This window comes from Oncorhynchus gorbuscha, linkage group LG07, assembly GCF_021184085.1.
Source record: "Oncorhynchus gorbuscha isolate QuinsamMale2020 ecotype Even-year linkage group LG07, OgorEven_v1.0, whole genome shotgun sequence".
Lineage (NCBI taxonomy): Eukaryota > Metazoa > Chordata > Actinopteri > Salmoniformes > Salmonidae > Oncorhynchus > Oncorhynchus gorbuscha.
In genome coordinates this window covers 24,129,100-24,147,772 of record NC_060179.1, presented here as the reverse complement: position 1 = coordinate 24,147,772, position 18,673 = coordinate 24,129,100, and the positions used below count along the sequence as shown (strand labels likewise).

Here is an 18,673-nt window from a genome sequence, read left to right as displayed (position 1 = left end):
TCTCCTCCTCCAAACAGCTCGGCTGCCCACGACCCCTGAAGCAGAGCAGTACCTAGACAACTGGTTTGCCCTAGTCTTTGGCAGGCCCACAATCTGGAGACACGTGCACATGCTCTCACACACACACACACACACACACACACACACACACACACACACACACACACACACACACACACACACACACACACACACACACGCACACACACACACACACACACACACACACACACACACACACACACACACACACACACACACACACACACACACACGCACACACACACACGTTTGATTTACTAACCTTATGGGGACCAAACCATTGATTCACATTCAAAGTCCTATTTTCCCTTAAGCTAACCTTAACCCCTAAGCCTAAAATATACTTTTTCTTTGTGAGGACTGGTAAAAAGGCCCCACTCGTCTGAATTTTCCTTGTTTTACTATCCTTGTGAGGTCTGGCCCCTACAAGGATAATAAAAACTCCAAAGAACACACACTTGATGTCAGTGTTGTCTCTTAGTTGTGGGAACAGTGTGTGGGATGTTTGTCATAAATATTTCATGTGTTGCTTCCTGTGTCAGAACACAGTGGGGGCTGTGAGCTGTTTAGGAGGAGGCTGAAAGAGAAACTGCTGTCCTAGTGTCAGACCGTCTTACTTTCAGAAGGCATTGTATATGATTGTATATGTACCCTTGACTTATTCCACATTTTGTGTTACAGCCTGAATTAGAAATGGATTAAATACATTTTTCTCCCACCCATGTACACAAAATATCTCATAATGACAGTGACATGTTTTTATAAATGTTTGCTAATTTATTTCAAATTAAATATGGAATATCAAATTTACATAAATACTCACACCCCTGAGTCAATACATGTTAGAATCACCTTTGGCAGTGATTACAGCTATGAGTCTTTCTGGGTAAGTCTCTAAGAGCATTGCACACCTGGATTGTACAATATTTGCACATTATTTTAAAAATTCTTCAAGCTCTGTCAAGTTTTCATTTGTTTTTTAGCATTGCTAGACAGCCGTTTTCAAGCCTTGCCATAGATTTTCAAACCGAATTTAAGTCAAAACTGTAACTAGGCCACTCAGGAACATTCAATGTTGTCTTGGTAAGCAACTACAGTGTCTATTTGGCCTTGTGGTTTAGGTTATTGTCCCGCTGAAAGGTGAATTTTGTCTTCCAGTGTCTATAGGAAAGCAAACGGAAGCAGGTTTTCTTTAATTTTTTTTTTGCCAGTGCTTAGCTCTATTCAGTTTATTTTCATCCTAAAAACTCCACAGTCCTTGCCAATGACAAGCATACTTAGAACATGATGTTGTGTTAGATTTGCCCCAAACAACCATGTTTATGAAGGACATAAAGTTCATTTCTTTGCCACATTTTTTGCAGTTTGCCTTACTGCAAACAGGATGTGTGTTTTGGTATATTTTTATTCTGTACAGGCTTCCTTTTCAGTCTGACATTTAGGTTACAACAGTTACAGAGTTTAATGGCTGTGATAGGAGAAAACTGAGGATGAATCAATAACATTGTCACCACAGTCACCATTGGCGTCATAGTGAAATCCCTGAGTGGTTTCCTTCCTCTCCGGCAACTGTGTTAGTAAGGAGGCCTGTATCTTTGTAGTGACTGAGTGTATTGATACACCATCCAAAGTGTAATTAATAACTTAACCATGCTCAAAGAGATATACAATGTCTTCTTTTTTTATTACCCATCTACCAATAGGTGCCCTTCTTTGCGAGACATTGGTCTTTGTGGTTGAATATGTGTTTCAAATGTACTGCTCAACTGAGAACCTTACAGATAATTGTACGTGTGGTGTACAGAGATGAGGTAGTCGTTAAAAAAATAATGTTAAATACTATTATTGTACATGGAGTGAGTCCATGCAACTTATCATGTGACCTGTTAAGCACATTTTTACTCCTGAACTTATTTCGGCTTGCCATAACAAAGGGGTTGTATACTTATTCACTCCAGACATTTCAGCTTTTCATTTTTAATGGATTTGTAAAAATTCAAAAAATATAATTCCACTTTGACATTATGGGGTATTGTGTGTAGGCCAGTCACACACAATCTCCATTTCATCTATTTTAAATGCAGGCTGTAACACAACAAAACATGTCAAGGGTTGTGAATACATTCTAAAGGCACTGTACATGTACTGTAGGCAAAATGTCTTGGTAATGGTTTGTTTGTGTTGAATGTAGGTGTCTGTACTAAGAATTTAATTATCTAACATTTTTTGATAACAAAATGGGGAACAAGTTGAAGGGTGTGAATTGTTTCTGAAGGCACTGTAATATCTGTTGTTATTCTCCATTACCCTCTTCTTCAATGACGCAATGCCCGCAGTGAAGTTGAAATAGAGCCAGTGTGGTGGATGCGTTCTTTCATGTCAGAAAAGTGTTTGGTGTGTTGTTGCTTCCTCAGTGTGATGGGAGTGTTTGGAATTGAGATCCAAACCACCACACACACACACACACACACACACACACACACACACACACACACACACACACACACACACACACACACACACACACACACACACACACACACACACACACACACACACACACACACACACACACACACACACACACACACACACACACACACACACACACACACACACACACACACACACGGCCGCTCTAAATCCAAGTAATCTATTTAGGCTAAATTAATGTGTATAGTTTTGGTTTCCAAGGCTGTTGATTGCAATCTTGGCAGCATGGGTTGTAGAGAGACTTCTATTTTCTCCTAGTACTTATTTTCAATTTCCATGGCAACTTTACACATTGGTATGTATGCATGGACACTCAAAAGGTCAGAAAGCACTTCCTTCTCCAAACAGCTAGGCTGCCCATTACAGCTGAAACAGAGTAGTACCTAACCAACTCGTTTGCCCTAGTCTTTGCCAGGCACCCAATCTGGAGGCCAGGCACTGCAAACCTGTGCACGTGGCCGAGACACAGACACACACACACTCACATAGACGTTTGCTTAACTAACCTTGTGGGGACCAAACAATTGATTCCCATTCAAAATCCTATTTCCCTCACCTTAACCCTAAACCTAACCCTAATTCTAACCTTAACCTTAATTGAAACCCTAACCCCTAAGCCTAAAATAGCCTTTTTCCTTGTGGGAACCTGCAAAATGTCTCCACTTGTCCGAAGGATAGTAAAACCAAAAACAACATACTTGTGTGACCATTGAGAGCTTCAAGTTCCTTAGTGTCCACATCACACCAAGACAGCCGTGAAGAGGGAACGACAAGCATATTCCCCCTCAGAAAACTAAAAAGATTTGGCATAGGTCCTCAGATCCTCAAAAGGTTCTACAGCTGCAACATCAAGAGCATCACTGCCTGGTACGGCAATTGCTCGGCCTCCGACCGCAAGGCACTTCAGAGGGTAGTGTGTACGGCCCAGTACATCACTGGGGCTAAGCTGTCTAGGACAAAAAGGCTTCTCAACAGTTTTTACCCCCGAGCCATAAGATTCCTGAACAGGTAATCAAATGGCTACCTGGACTATTTGCATTGTGTGCCACCCCCCAACCCTTATTTTACGCTGCTGCTACTCTGTTTATCATATATGCATAGTCACTTTAACTATACATTCATGTACATACTACCTCAATTGGATCGACCAACCAGTGCCCCCGCACATTGGCTAACCGGGCTATCTGCATTGTGTCCCGCCACGCACCACGCACCACCCACCACCCACCAACCCCTCTTTTACACTACTGCTTCTCTCTGTTCATCATATATGCATAGTCACCATATCTACATGTACATATTACCTCAAATCAGCCCGACTAACCGGTGCCTGTATGTAGCCTCGCTACTGTATGTAGCCTCGCTACTGTATATAGCCTCGCTACTGTTATAGCCTCGCTACTGTATATAGCCTCGCTACTGTTATAGCCCCGCTACTGTATGTAGCCCCGCTACTGTATGTAGCCTCGCTACTGTATGTAGCCTCGCTACTGTATAGCCTCGCTACTGTATGTAGCCTCGCTACTGTATGTAGCCCCGCTACTGTATGTAGCCTCGCTACTGTATAGCCCCCCTACTGTATGTAGCCCGCTACTGTATGTAGCCTCGCTACTGTATGTAGCCTCGCTACTGAATGTAGCCTCACTACTGTATGTAGCCCCGCTACTGTATGTAGCCTCGCTACTGTATGTAGCCTCGCTACTGTATGTAGCCCCGCTACTGTATATAGCCCCGCTACTGTATAGCCTCACTACTGTATGTAGCCTCGCTACTGTATGTAGCCTCGCTACTGTATATAGCCCCGCTACTGTATGTAGCCCCGCTACTGTATGTAGCCCCGCTACTGTATAGCCTCGCTACTGTATATAGCCTCGCTACTGTATGTAGCCCCGCTACTGTATGTAGCCTCGCTACTGTATGTAGCCTCGCTACTGTATATAGCCCCGCTACTGTATGTAGCCCCGCTACTGTATGTAGCCCCGCTACTGTATGTAGCCTCGCTACTGTTATTTGTCACAGCCTTTTTACTGTTTTATTTATTTACTTAACTATTGTTCACCTAACACCTTTTTTTGCACTGTTGGTTAGAGCCTGTAAGTAAGTATTTCCCTGTAAGGTCTACACCTGTTGTATTCTTAGTTGTGGGAAAAGTGTGTGAGATGTTTGTCATAGATAGTTGATGTATTGCTTCCTGTGTCAGTGGAGGCTTTGAGCTGTTTAGAAGGAGGATGAAAGAGAAAATGCTGCCCTAGTGTCAGACCATCTTACAATCATGTATATTTTTTGTTATTCTCCATTACCCTCCACTTTAATGATGACAACCAATGATGCAATGCCTGCAGTTTAAATAGAGAAATGGTTGGTGGTGGATCTGTCCTTTCACATCAGAGAAGTGTTTGGTTTGTTTTTTTTTTCGCTGTGTGATGGGAGTGTTTAGAAGTGAGTTCCAAACCTTCCGCTTCATAAACCTTTCATCCGACCGATTGCACCCAATCTCAAGACAACTGCCACCCTTATCCCACAAATGAGTTGAATTAGTTGTCACCAAGGTAGAAAATCACCTCACACAACATCTCAGAAGTAGTGTATAAATATCGCTGACTCTGGTCAACTTGAACAAATCATCATCACTATTATTTGGCCTTTTCCCCAGACTAAAATCCCACTGATGGCAAAACTCCAGTCACAGCAGTTTCCTTCGCTTCTCTTTTTCTGCTTATTCAGAACTAAGTCGACTGTAAACAAATAGGATGCCAGCAATATGACCTCTGAACTTCCAGCTGTTGCAGAATGACCCGTAGGAAAGACATCTGGTGACATTTAATTAGCACATTCAAAATGAGCTCGCCGCGCTTTACCCGGAGGGGGTCCAACCAACCTGCTTGTACTGTAGCTTGTCTTTTTGTACCACCACCTTTCATTCCCTAGTTAACCACCTGGTATAGAAATGAAACAGCGAGAGATGGTGCTTTCGTAGGTGCTCTGTCATTGAAAGTGAGTTTATTGAGGCTGCTTCAAATCATGTACGATATTTTTTATTGTGTTTTTTATTTCACCTTTATTTAACCAGGTCGGCTAGTGACCTGTGACCTGGCCGAGATAAAGCAAAAGCAGTGCGACAATAAAACAACACAGAGTTACACATGGGATAAACATAAAGGGGCGCATGGACCTTGTAGCTGTAAATCCTGATTGACCCAGGTTAGAAAGGCCTCTAGGTTTCTCCTGGATCTATCCAGAGAGGAACAGAACCCATCCTCCACCTTGGCCTGCCGGTGTAGCAGCACAATGTGTTGCTCGTTGTTATCGGTGCCCCCTCAGGAGTCACTGAGAGTAGGAGAACCACACACTCTTTCGTTACCGTGAAACGTTTTATGCTTCAACCCCTCTATCTGCTTTACACAGAAGATTAGAGGAGGGAAGGATGAGTAGAAGAGTGGATGAAGTTAATGAAAGAGAGATGTTTCCAGAATTCAGGGCTTTGTTGAGTTGAGAAGTTAGTAGAAATGTTAAGCGAATCAGCGAGCTCCACAGTCACTGGCCTTTTGACTCCCAAACTTTTCCAACAGACTTCAAACTGCTATTCAGACTGAAAAGTAGGGCACCTAATCGTACTGCCAGCTTTCCCAACGAAAGCTATTTGAAAGGGCAAAAATAAATGGGATCGTTCATTATATCATTCAGTCATGCAGAAAATTGTATTCAGTGCTCCAATAATATATGGACGTTTAATTTCATTCTTGGGTTCGATGGCTATGGAGTTCCAGGCACTGGAGAATTGAACATGAGGGAGAACACTGTCATGTGTTTTGTTTTCGCTCTCACTGGGTTGTTGTGCGTCACAAAGCATCAATAAACCTATTAGCATGGCTTATTCCTTTCATGTTTATATCAGGGAACATGGGAAAACACATTTTAAGTGTTCATTCAAATTGAATCCTGTGTTATTTTCAATCGGTTCAGAAATAGACTTTCAAGTAGTGGCACAGATGATTGGGCTGCCATTATGCTTCTCCATTTTGAAAACAATCAAAAGACAGCTTTTTGTACAGCAAAGTTTGATTGTAATGGCAAAGATTATAGTAGTGCTTGATGCACTGTTGTGTTTCTTTAAGGAAACAGGAAATGCAAATGAGCATGCAATCACCAGACCCACACACATTAAGTAGTTCCACAAATCACATTTTATACACACACACACACACACACACACACACACACACACACACACACACACACACACACACACACACACACACACACACACACACACACACACACACACACACACACACACACACACACACACACACACACACACACACACACACACACACACACACACACACACACACACACACTTTTGTTCACAGAATGTATATTTGTACCAAACGCTTGTAAAAAGATGATTAACAGTGGTCTCTCTGTGTCTTCCCCATGCAGTATCCCAGCAACCTGGCATGGTGGGCTACGGCGACCCTGGCGTCATGACATCACCCCTCACCCCCGCCTACCCCATCCAGCTCGGCCCTGCCCACATGAGCGCCTACCCTCCACCGCCCTCGTACTGCAACCACCCACCCCCGCCCTACGAACAGGTGTTCCGGACACCAGAGAAGAGGTAAAGGCTGCCAGTGTCTGTGGCGTCATTGACGGAGACCATTGGCGTCCCCTCCGTTTCTTCTCCTTCATGGTGACCTCATCACGAGCAGAACTGACAGGACAAGGAGAGGAGGGGACATCTACAGTCTGTCTGCCACTGTTTTACCTTCACCATCAGCCCAAGTGCTAGGGACAAGATACAGACAACCACCTTTAGAGACAAATTGCCTTCTGGGGACCTGTGCCGCAGGCGGTGGTCTTCTGGACAAAGACGGGCTGAATTTATCTCCGTATCTCCACGGCTTGGATGTCACTGTCATTCACCCTTCCTCCATCTTGCCCACTTTTTTCACAAAAGCATAACTATCCACCGCAGTCTCTTCTGCTGGCAATGCAATCTTGATGGGCATGGTCTGTGACCGTGATATGTACTGAGTCACAGAGTCCTGCCACAGACACCAAACTGTGGAAGTCGATGACGAAAGCTTACCCAAGATCAGCACATTGCTTTTAGATGAATATCGATTCAAGTAAACATTAGGGTTGAGAAGCTGATCCAGGACCAAGGGCATAAGACCAAGCACTATCTAAACTGTACAGGAGCAATATCAAATTTGAGTTGAAAGACACCTTGGAGAAGTTGAAAACAAAAGGTGTTTAAATGGCTTAAAAGGTTCAAAGACTTTCCTACTATGAGGCTGAATAATTGGGCTTCTCTCTGTAGCTGGCTGTGTTCGCCTAACACTGAGAAAATGTTCAATAGACTATAAACACTTGTCAGGATGCGTTGTGCAAATTGTGCCCATTTGCTGTGAAGGGAAAGGAAACCGACCTGGATTTATCGGACCTATTATGTGCACTGGAGAGAGCGGTAATTATGAGAGGCCGATTTGTTTGGAATGTTTCATTCACATTATGACTAAAATGTAAATGTAGAATCAAATCAACCAGACGGACCCCCAATTGAGACCAAGACAAGTGGTTTCAAATTACAATTTGTCAGTGACTGCATGGGTACGGTGAAACCTACCACAACTCTACCTACGCAATATACTCTAAGCATCCATTTCCACTCGAAGTGAGATGTGATCCCCGTAGAAGTTCAGCCATGGTTCTCAGATCGACTTCACTTTGTACAGTAAGGAGCTCAACCACAATGAGGATTAACCCAAAACGATGTTTGTTTCACACACGCAGGTCGCAACTGGATTACATTTTGCATATGGGAAGCTTTTCTGACCGATGGCCCATCCCAGTGAAACTGCTTACTTACGGATTCTCAAATTCTGTGCTGCAATAATCTCTAGACAAAGTAGTGGTAGTCACAAAAGCTAGCTGCACTCTTTCAGTAACCTAGTTCCTCAAACACGATGTACCATCTGTTCGCCATTTAAACATCTCCCGTTAGAATGCTAACGAACAACTGGTTCTGCGTAGGTAGGTACAGCACTGTACATACACCCTTACTGTGGTAAAAATGTTTTCATGTATGAATCTGAAACCTTTTTGCATTTTGGAGAATTAAAAAAATGGTTTGCTTTCACATAAACAAGCTATCAAGCTCACATGTAGAATGTGCATGTGTAGTAAAGGCCCCATGTCCCAATGGTTGACCAGGTCCTCAAGCTGGCACTGACCATTTGGGTGAAGGTACGTTCTTCTGTTTACACTTATTTGTCAGAGTGGATCAGGCACTCAACCCCTCCACAAAGGCAATCATGTGGAAATGTCCTAAGATAGGGCGTTGACTATTTTCTGGGCAGGATATGAGACATTACCATCTGTTAAAACAGATCGAACTAACCACCCAGTGTTAACGATACAACTGTCATTGACATGGTCCTTGTAGATGTTAGCCGGCAAACTGGGGTACATAGACACTATTAGAGCAGAACCAAGGAGGGAGATCGAATTTATGGTAAGTGTTACTATTGGATGATGTGTATACGTTTGGCTAATATGACATGTCTCTATTTGATCATTTAACTATGCAACCAAGGTTTAAAATGTCATTTGTAGAGTTAGGATGTGCTTTTACTGTTGTACCAAGACGGTTGGTTTTCGGCATTTTACATGACAAAAAAAATAGAAATGATCCATCCATATGGTTAATAAAGTTTCCTTCCGATAGAAGCTAGTGTTCATTTATTCCCTTTAAAGTTGTCCGTGACGGACTTCTCACTGTTCAGTCGTGCTTTGAGATTGAAGGTTTTATACTTGGATGTCATATCTGTTGAATGAAAATATTATCATCTGGGAAGGAAAACTGTTCCCCTCAGATAAAATGTAGACCAAATGAATGAGACACTGCCTAGACATTCTTACATAAAATCAGCCAGAAGCCACATTTCTCCACAACTGCAGATAAATACTCAAACACTGAGTCATCCCAGAATGTTAGCTTTGGGTGACTTAACAGTACAGATAACTCCAGGCAATGGCAGTCCTAACTTGGAAGTGATAGGTGGGAGTAATTAATGCTTATGTAACACTCACATTGGCCTGAGGTGGCTTTCTAAAGAACACTAATTGGCCAAACCCCCGTTAAGACTTCCTCCTCCTCATATGTTAAATAAAGCCATCTGTTCGGTACCTCATTGAGATGCACCACTTTGACTATTGACCAATGTTTTCCACCCCCAAAAACCAAACCGAAGCAGTCAGTCCTCTAAAGGCAGGTAAGAATGCATTTTATTTAAGACATTGTACTGTAATCACTCGGTAAGACAGCAATTGAAGCCCGGTTTATTGTACAACATTCATAATGTAACGCTGTTCGCCTGAGGGAAACAATATCCACGAGAAAAGGTCAAAGCGGCATTGAACAAAATCCTCTCTTCAGCACATTAACGAAATGGAAAATGGGACAAAACAGTGACACACAAAAAAGCCACGCTAATTTACTGTTAGACATTAACATTTGACTGACACGCACATTCCAAGGCTAATACATGTTTTCTGATGTCCCCATGCAAAGATAATTAGTCTCTAGGGAAGAGGGAGTAGCACTACAAACTGGTGTGGGACAAGGATTAGAGATCACATACAGAGAAGGAGATCTGGATAGGCATGCAGAGGCAAAGATCCACGAACAAAACAGCATTTTCTTCCCATTCACAACAAAACCCCAACACACACAGCGTTTACAGAGTTAAAGGCCTAGGGCTTTGGGGTGTTTTTCCTCCGTCCATGTGTCTGAAAAACCAGAGCAGGGGACAACATCCCTCCCCAGGCTGCAGTTCTGGGCTGAGGGTTCCCTTCGTCAAGACGCCAGGGGTCCATCAGACCCCAAAACCCCTCATCCAAGAGCCCTTCTCTTCGCACTCTCCCAAATGTTCAGAACGGAAGGGGGACGAGGTCGTCTACGACCCAAAGGTTAAAGTTCAAATGCAGGGAAGCAGGAAGACTCAGGCTGGGTCAAATCTGACAGGTAGTGGATAGCCCCGGCCATACCTGGAAGAGAGAGAATGGTGTATTTCAAATTCAATAAGACGACATTACATGGCATCAACATCAGCTAATGCTGAATAATTTCACAATTTACAACAGTCAAATACACAAGAAATCTATAACGTTAAAACACAAATTTGCTGTGAGTAAGGATGGAAAAAGGAACTAGGGTCTCATTACATGCAGAGACAGTACAACCTAGGGTTGGCCCGTATACTGTATGCCAGGGTATTCTAAAATACCCACTGAATTTCCAATACAGTTCAATAAATTAAAATGTGTACATTTGAAATAAATACCTGCAGTCAACTTGTGCATTAGGTAATAGATAAAGCAGATCGCATTAATCGCTTCGCCTGTTCGATTATTTTTCATTTGTGAGGTGAGTCAATCCTGCAGCGCAACTTAAGTGAGGTGATCAAGTTACACTTGTAAAAATACAAAACTGAAATACCACATTTACATAAGTATTCAGACCCTTTACCCAGTTCTTCGTTGAAGCACCTTTGGCAGAGATTAGAGCCTCGAGTCTTCTTGGGTATGACGCTACAAGCCTGGCGCACCTGTATTTGAGGAGTTTCTCCCATTCTTCTTCTTTGCAGATCCTCTCAAGCTCGGTCAGGTTGGATGGGGGGCGTCACTGCACAGCTATTTTCAGGTCTCTCCAGAAATGTTCAATCAAGTTCAAGTCCGGGCTCTGGCTGGGCCACTCAAGGACATTCAGAGACTTGTCCCGAAGCCACTCCTGCGTTGTCTTGGCAGTGTGCTTCGGTTCGTTGTCCTTTTGGAAGGTGAACCTTCGCCCCAGTCTGAGGTTCTGAGCACTCTGGAGCAGGTTTTCATCAAGGATCTCTGCACTTTGCGCCGTTCATCTTTCCCTCAATCATGACTAGTCTCCCAGTCCCTGCCACTGAAAAACATCCCCACAGCATGATCCTGCCACCACCATGCTTCACCGTAGGGATGGTGCCGGGTTCCCTCCAGACGTGATGCTTGGCATTCAGGCCAAAGAGTTCAATCATATTTTTATCAGACCATGGTCTGAGAGTTCTTTAGGTGCCTTTTGGCAAAATCCAAGCAGGCTGTCATGTGCCTTTTACTGGAGGAATGGATTCCATCTGGCCACTGTTCCATAACAGTTGGTGGAATGCTGCGGAGATGGTTGCCCTTCTGGAAGGTTCTCCTATCGCCACAGAGGAACTCTGGAGCTCTGTCAGAGTGACCATTGTGTTCTCGGTCACCTCCCTGACCAAGGCCCTTTTCCTTCGATTGCTCAGTTTGGCTGGGCGGGCAGCTCTAGGAAGAGCATTGGTGGTTCCAAACTTCTTCCATTTAAGAATGATGGAGGCCACTGTTCTCTTGGGGACCTTCAATTGTGCAGAAATGTTTTGGTACCCTTCCCCAAATCTGTGCCTTGACACAATCCTGTCTCGGAGCTCTACTGACAATTCCTTCGACCTCATGGCTTGGTTTTTTGCTCTGACCTGCACTGTCAACTGTGAGACCTTATATTGACAGGTACATGCCTTTCCAAATCATGTCCAGTCAATTGAATTTACCACAGGTAGACTCCAATCAAGTTGAAGAAACATCTCAAGGATGATCAATAGAAATAGGATGCACCTGCACTCAATTTAGATTCTTATAGCAAAGGGTCTGAATTCTTATGTAAATAAGGTAAAAAACAATATGTAATAATGTAATATACATTTGTAATGGGGAATTGTGTATAGAATGAGTGTTTTAGAATAAGGCTGTAAGGTAACAAAATGTGGAAAAAGGGAAAGAGTTTGAATACAATACTGAATGCACTGTATATAACTATGAAGTTAACTATCTAAGATGTGCCAAATAAGTCTCTCCAGTTGGTTTTTTTGTCAACTTCCTAGCATTAGTGGCTAATGTTAGCTTGCAATATCAAGCTTCTTGGTAACAGCAGCAGAGACAATCCCCTCCTGGATTAAGAGCTCTGCTGCGTAATATTTGTTTTGTACGTTATGCAAACGGAGTTCCTCATGAAGCTGGTTGAGAGAAAGCAAAGAGTGTGCAAAGCTGTCATCAAGGTAAAGGGTGGCTACTTTGAAGAATCTCAAATATATTTTGATTTGTTTAACACTTTTTTGCTTACATGATTCCATATGTGTAATTTCATAGTTTTGATGTCTTCACTATTATTTTACAATGTAGAAAATAGTAAAAATAAAGAAAAACCCTTGAATGAGAGAGAAGGTGTCCAAACTTTTGACTGGCACTGTACTTGCATAACCTTATGAGCTGGGTTGTCTGTCTTGGTAGTCAATTTTTCATGCACTCGTCCACTATGGGGATTCCTTAGTACTTGTTAGCATTCTGGTAGATGTTTGCATCCTAATTTCTTTTGGCGCCACCTGTCTGCACTAACAGGTAATACTGTCTATCCCAGGATGGCACAGGCACGGTATGATGGCACGGAAATCAGGATACCGCCCAACCATACAACCCAATATACATGAAAGCTTGGCTTACAAATCACTCACCGTTCGTCATGGAGTTCTTTATCATCGTGAATGAACAAAACCTTCTCAAATCTCTTTGAAATAGTTCAAAGAGCTGAAAATGTACTTGTAACACTGTGGGTACAACAGTAATGTGAAATATTACATGTATTCTGTTATTACATTCAAGACATGAACATTCAATATTCTAGGTTGTAGAGCCAACATGGGCCCATATATTACTAATAAAATTAAAATGCTGCAATATTTTTTACCAGACTGTTTATCAGTGGAAGATTAATTCAGGCAGGGATGGGAAAAGGGAGCGTACGTGTTTGTCCGTGTGTGTGAGAGAGGGGGAGACAAAGGGGGTCAAGACCAACCAATCACAACAGCCCACAAATCTACTCAGACGTGGGCAGCAGCTGGTTGCCTAGGAGATGTGGCTGCACACAACACGTGGGTGGGATGGGGGGACAAAGCTGGCATAGGGAAACCTCACCAGTGGACCAATGGCAGAACCAAATAGAGGCCAGTCATTGCCAATCTAAAGGTAACCTACAGTGCCTTTGGAGAGTATTCAGACCCTTCGACCTTTTCCATATTTTGTTATGTTACAGCTTTATTCTAAAATTGAGGATCATTTTAAGGATAAACAATGGAAACAGGATGCACTTGAGCTTGAGTCTCATAGCAAAGGGTCTGAATACTTATGTAAATAAAGTATTTTTGTATGAAAACTTGTTTTCGCTTTGTCATTATGGTGTATTTGTGTGTAGATTGCTGAAGATTTCTATTTATTTAATCCATTTTAGAATAAGGCTGTAATCTAACGAAATGTGGAAAAAGTAATTGCCACTCAGATTATTTGGACTGTGCCCATTGACAGGTTTTATGATGTAATAAGATCAGCCTTTCCTGACCAGCTGCTAAAGTTATCAAAGTTGACTTCACACCCCACACAATATTTATCAGATTATAATTATAGAGAAAAAAAATGATGATTAAAATATTAAGTCAATTATCACCCAGTCACAGTGAGGCAGAGAGCTTTAAGTCTCAGGAAGGTTCAGAGAGGTAAGAGCAAAAGCCTCACTAGCTCATTAAACATGACAGTGCAGAAGTCGTTTAGAGTGCACTTCTTTTCCTAAATACATGATCAAATAATTTAACATGCCATGGAACATTTGTTAATTGTGTGTAAAATGTCCAGTAGTTGGTCAATCTCTCAGTTGTATTAGCAATGAGAGAGCAGAGCTCCTAAAATCTCATTAACAGAGAGGTACAGAGTCCCCTCTCCTATCTCCCTATTTTACTACACTGAATGAGGGATGAGTCGAGTGGTGGAAAAAGTACACAATTGTCATATTTGAATTAAAGTAAAAAGTTCAAGTATATGTAATACATCAAATTCCTTATATTAAGCAAACCAGATGGCATGATTAACTTTTCTTTTTAAAATCTACTGACAGAGGGGCACACTCCAACACTCAGACTGTCATGCCTGCTCCCACTCTCCCTCTTGTGCAAGGCTGCCCTTCATTACGCACACCTGTCACCACCATTACACGCAGCTGAGCTATATTGGACTCACCTGGAGTCCATTATCTTGTTGATTACCCCCTCTATATCTATGTGCTCCTCCATTTATTCCCTGTGTCAGCATTGACGTCGGTATTGTTCCCCTGTCCAAATGCTGTTCCTGTTCTGTTTCATGTCTGTTGTTTCATTAAAATGTTCACTCCCTCTACCTGCTTCTCGTCTCCAGCGTCGGTCCTTACAGAATGCTGACACCACTAAAAGAAGCATCAGGGAGTTTTGGTTTTTGTTTTGGTCGGTGATGTCGGGTCCGGGTGCCGTCGCCGATGGACCCAGGGGTGCCTCTGCTAGCTCGTCGGGCTTCCACGCCGTAGCTAGCTCGAGAGGTCTTCTTGTCTTGGTGGGCTCGGCAGGCACCCACCCCACGTCATGCTTCAGCCGGTCCAACAGTCTTGAAGGAGTTCCCACATATGCTGAGCACTTGTTGACTGATTTAAGAGTTTTTTGGTTACTACATGATTCCATAGTTTTGATGTCTTCTACATTGTAGAATAATAGCGAACATAGTAAAAATAAAGAAAAACCCTTGAATGAGTAGGTGTCCAAACTTTTGAATGGTACTGTACATATGTAAAGCAAATTCAGTCTGTATTTTCTCGTAAATTACAGAGTGGTTATTACATTGATTGAATGGGAAGAAGAGAAGGCGTTTTTGTCTGTTTAAGGGGTTTAAATAAAAGTTTCACCTTCAAACAGAGAGTACGGTCTGTCCGGGATTCTGCAGCCGTGGGTTCCGTAGTCCAGACACCACTCAGCAAACTGGGAAAAAATTAGGACCAATGTGATTATCAGAACATAGGGTTGAACATGAAAGACAATAGACTATACTGTATGTTACCATAATTGGATAAGTAAATAAATAAATAAGTGAACCATGCATGCAGTAATTCTAAAATCCTTGAGGATCGGATAAATGAATGCACAAATGAATTGATCCAAATTTAAATGACAAGGTCATTCACTGACAACCGGATTTCACACGAGACAATACATATCGATGCAAGCAAGCGACAACGTAGACATAAAACCAAGAAAGCAATGAATGAAATCCGACCGAATGATTCATCATATACTGATTATTTGTCAGTAAGAAGAATGGCCTTCAATATTGGCCAATGGTACAATACATGTCACGATAAAGACTTGTGTGTCACAGAGTGTAGTCGTGTCTTCAGCAGGCTTGTTTAGGGCAGGCTGCCTACACTGTATTGCATGTGTGGGCGAATCCTTCCTTCCCAGCTCATTCAAAAAGAGGAAGAAGATCTGAAGGAGGACAACACTGCTGGAGCAACCAGGAGCTCCACAGCCCCTCCTCTCACACACACACCCCCCAGTGTTACCTTGCAGGCGCGGTAGAGGTACTTCTTCTCCTGGGTGAGCTGGTAGAGGGTGAGGAAGGAGTAGGCGTTGCCCGCCGTGCCGTGACAGATACCGTAACCTTTCCTCAGCAGGCCTCTCTGCCAGATCACCTCCCCACACTCCACAGCATCCTTCAGGTACTTCTCATCCTTAAACACCTGGAGGGAGGGAGGGAGGAAAGGGGAGACATGACATTAGACTCATGGCCAATCCCAAACCCCATCTGAAATCCAAACCTCAACTTCCCACACACACACACACACACACACACACACACACACACACACACACACACACACACACACACACACACACACACACACACACACACACACACACACACACACACACACACACACACACACACACACACACACACACACACACGTGTGGGGATCGATGTAAGAAACGTGGTATTAGAGTACTTTCATCTTGCCCTGCTATTTAGAAATCTGTAATGTTCTTCATGTACACCTAATCAATTGCCCTTATATTACATAGGGAGACTGAAATAGCCAGAGATACAGTATCAAATCAATTAACTGTATTTCATCAAGCCCATTTTAGCTCATCATTTGTATCAGTGCTTTACAGATACCAAGCCTAAAACACTAAAGAGAAAGCAATGCAGATGCACATCGGCTAGGAAAAACTACCTAGAAGGTAGGAACCTGAATACAGGTGATACGCACATTGTATTCCTTCATGAAGTTAATAGACCAAAGAGACGTGAAACGACCCTGCACTGAGTGAGTGAGTGAGTGAGTGAGTGAGTGAGTGAGTGAGTGAGTGAGTGAGTGAGTGAGTGTGTGCTCCCCCCTGAACGTGAGTGTGTGTATTCATGCCACACTACGACTGATGAAATACATGTTGTTTGTCAAGAGATTAAGCGTTTATCTGGGGAAATCTCCTCTCCTCACACAACGCATGCTCAAAATGCTCACCACATAATCTCCATTCCTTCTTTTGCTCCTTCTATTAGTCATTTCAAAGGGAGAGAGTGTGCGTTTTCAGACCTGCAGTGAGAGTCAGCTTGTAAGAGGCCATATGCTGAGCACAGCAGAAAAACAGCCCATTACTCAATAAGACCTCTTGAAATTGACTGTGGTAATTAAACCAGCGGACTAGCATGTCAAAGCTGGGATGTAGTGCTTTTTTAAATTCAGTCGGTAATCAAAATTTGACACCGGGGCCCGTAGTGATCCTAGTGCTGATCTGGGACCAGGCCTCCACTGTCCGTATAATATCATGCATCCTACTGTGAGACGCTTTAAGAAAAGGGGCCTTGGTCCTACAGTGCACCTGATATCCACTAGGCGTCACTGTGAGTTGTGTATTTCTCCTAGGCGACGAGCCACGGAGCATTGAGATGCAGCGGGAGCTGTTAAGTTCGTTACCTCCAGCTATAGATTTAATTATCTTTCCTGGGTGATTCCATGCAATTATTTGAGTGTGGCAGAGCTGGAGGCATTAGAGGAGAGGGCCTGGTGCACTGCTATCTCTCAGTCCTCTGTATGGGAGAGTAGCTGAGTGCTATAATGGAACTCATGGGGTTAGTTAACGTGATATTGATATTAGGAAAACAAACGAGCCCTAATATCGTGAGAGTGTATTCATGAGGTTTAGAGAGCTGTGCTAGAGAGGAGAGAGAGAGTGGTGTCGAGTGTTTCAATCCAAAATCCTTTCAGATCTACTTGAAGAGACATTACTACGGTGAGTGGAGTGTCCCTCACCTTGTGTGCCATGATGAGCATGTGCACCACTCCTGGCGCCCCGTGGCACCAGTGCACCAGCCGGTCCGTCTCGTTGCTTAGCGATGACGGGTAGTTCCCAGAGCGGAACTTTTTGTGGCGGACGTAGTCCACACTGGGCCGCACCAACTCAGATAGGACTTCCTGGTTCACCTTAGCACTGGGCTGAGAGAGGTCGAGCAAGGGAGAGAGACACAGAAAGAAAAAAGACCAAGAGAAAGAGATAGGGGGAGAGAAAAAAAAAGAGGGAATGAAAGAGAGAGAACGAGAGAGATAACGAAAGAGAGAGAGAGAGAGAGAGAGAGACCGAGAGAGAGAGAGAGAGAGAGAGAGATATATAGGTACCAAGTAAATAAAATCCATATCCACATCCTTTGTAGAAATATCATGGTAACAATATGGAGGAACAAGTTCAGGTGACATGAAGTCTTGGGGTTGCAACTACTGTGGAATACCGACATCTGACAACACAGTATGCTGAAATCTGTTGATATGCATATCACAATCATCCTTATCGCGATGAACAGTTAATAGACATATCACCTGGTCTGAAACATCCCAAGCATTGCACTTCAGCTTTACATGCAGCAGGTTTGTCAGATGTTACATGTATGAGAGACCTTCAGGCATTTTAAATGCAGGCCATTTATACTGGGTTTCATTAAGAGACTAACTAAACTTAGAAGAATCCAGTCAAATCAAATAGAAATCCCTGACTCAACAGTCATTATCCCAAATAGCACTCAGCCGTGTTGAATATGCACTTGATGTTTTTACTGCACGGAGAGAGATGAATTAGAGGCAAGTGTCAGAGAGAATTTATGACAAGGACAATCTTTTGATTTGGCTCGAGAGAAAGAAGAGAAAAGAAAGACCATGCTGAGAAACATGGCCTGCGGGAGA

At 43.1% G+C, this 18,673-nt stretch overlaps 2 protein-coding genes across 4 annotated transcripts in view; one reads left to right on the top strand and one right to left on the bottom strand.

Moving 5' to 3' along the window:
* LOC124039678 (vesicular, overexpressed in cancer, prosurvival protein 1-like) overlaps positions 1–9,932 on the top strand; it is a 103,050-nt gene extending 93,118 nt beyond the window's left edge. For 2 of the 3 annotated variants that reach the window (XM_046355900.1, XM_046355899.1), the window contains exon 5: positions 6,979–9,932. In XM_046355900.1, coding sequence (XP_046211856.1) covers positions 6,979–7,160 — 182 coding nt within the window. In that variant the 3' untranslated portion in view covers positions 7,161–9,932. The remainder of the gene's footprint in view (positions 1–6,978) is intronic. The other variant, XM_046355898.1, reaches the window with a different exon arrangement.
* Positions 9,802–18,673, bottom strand: part of lancl2 (LanC lantibiotic synthetase component C-like 2 (bacterial)) — a 61,154-nt gene continuing 52,282 nt past the window's right edge. The window contains exons 7-10 of the mRNA XM_046355897.1: positions 17,753–17,935; positions 16,001–16,177; positions 15,347–15,419; positions 9,802–10,590 (exon numbers count right to left, since the gene is read on the bottom strand). Of these exons, the coding sequence (XP_046211853.1) occupies positions 10,514–10,590; positions 15,347–15,419; positions 16,001–16,177; positions 17,753–17,935 (510 nt within the window). The 3' untranslated portion in view covers positions 9,802–10,513. The remainder of the gene's footprint in view (positions 10,591–15,346; positions 15,420–16,000; positions 16,178–17,752; positions 17,936–18,673) is intronic.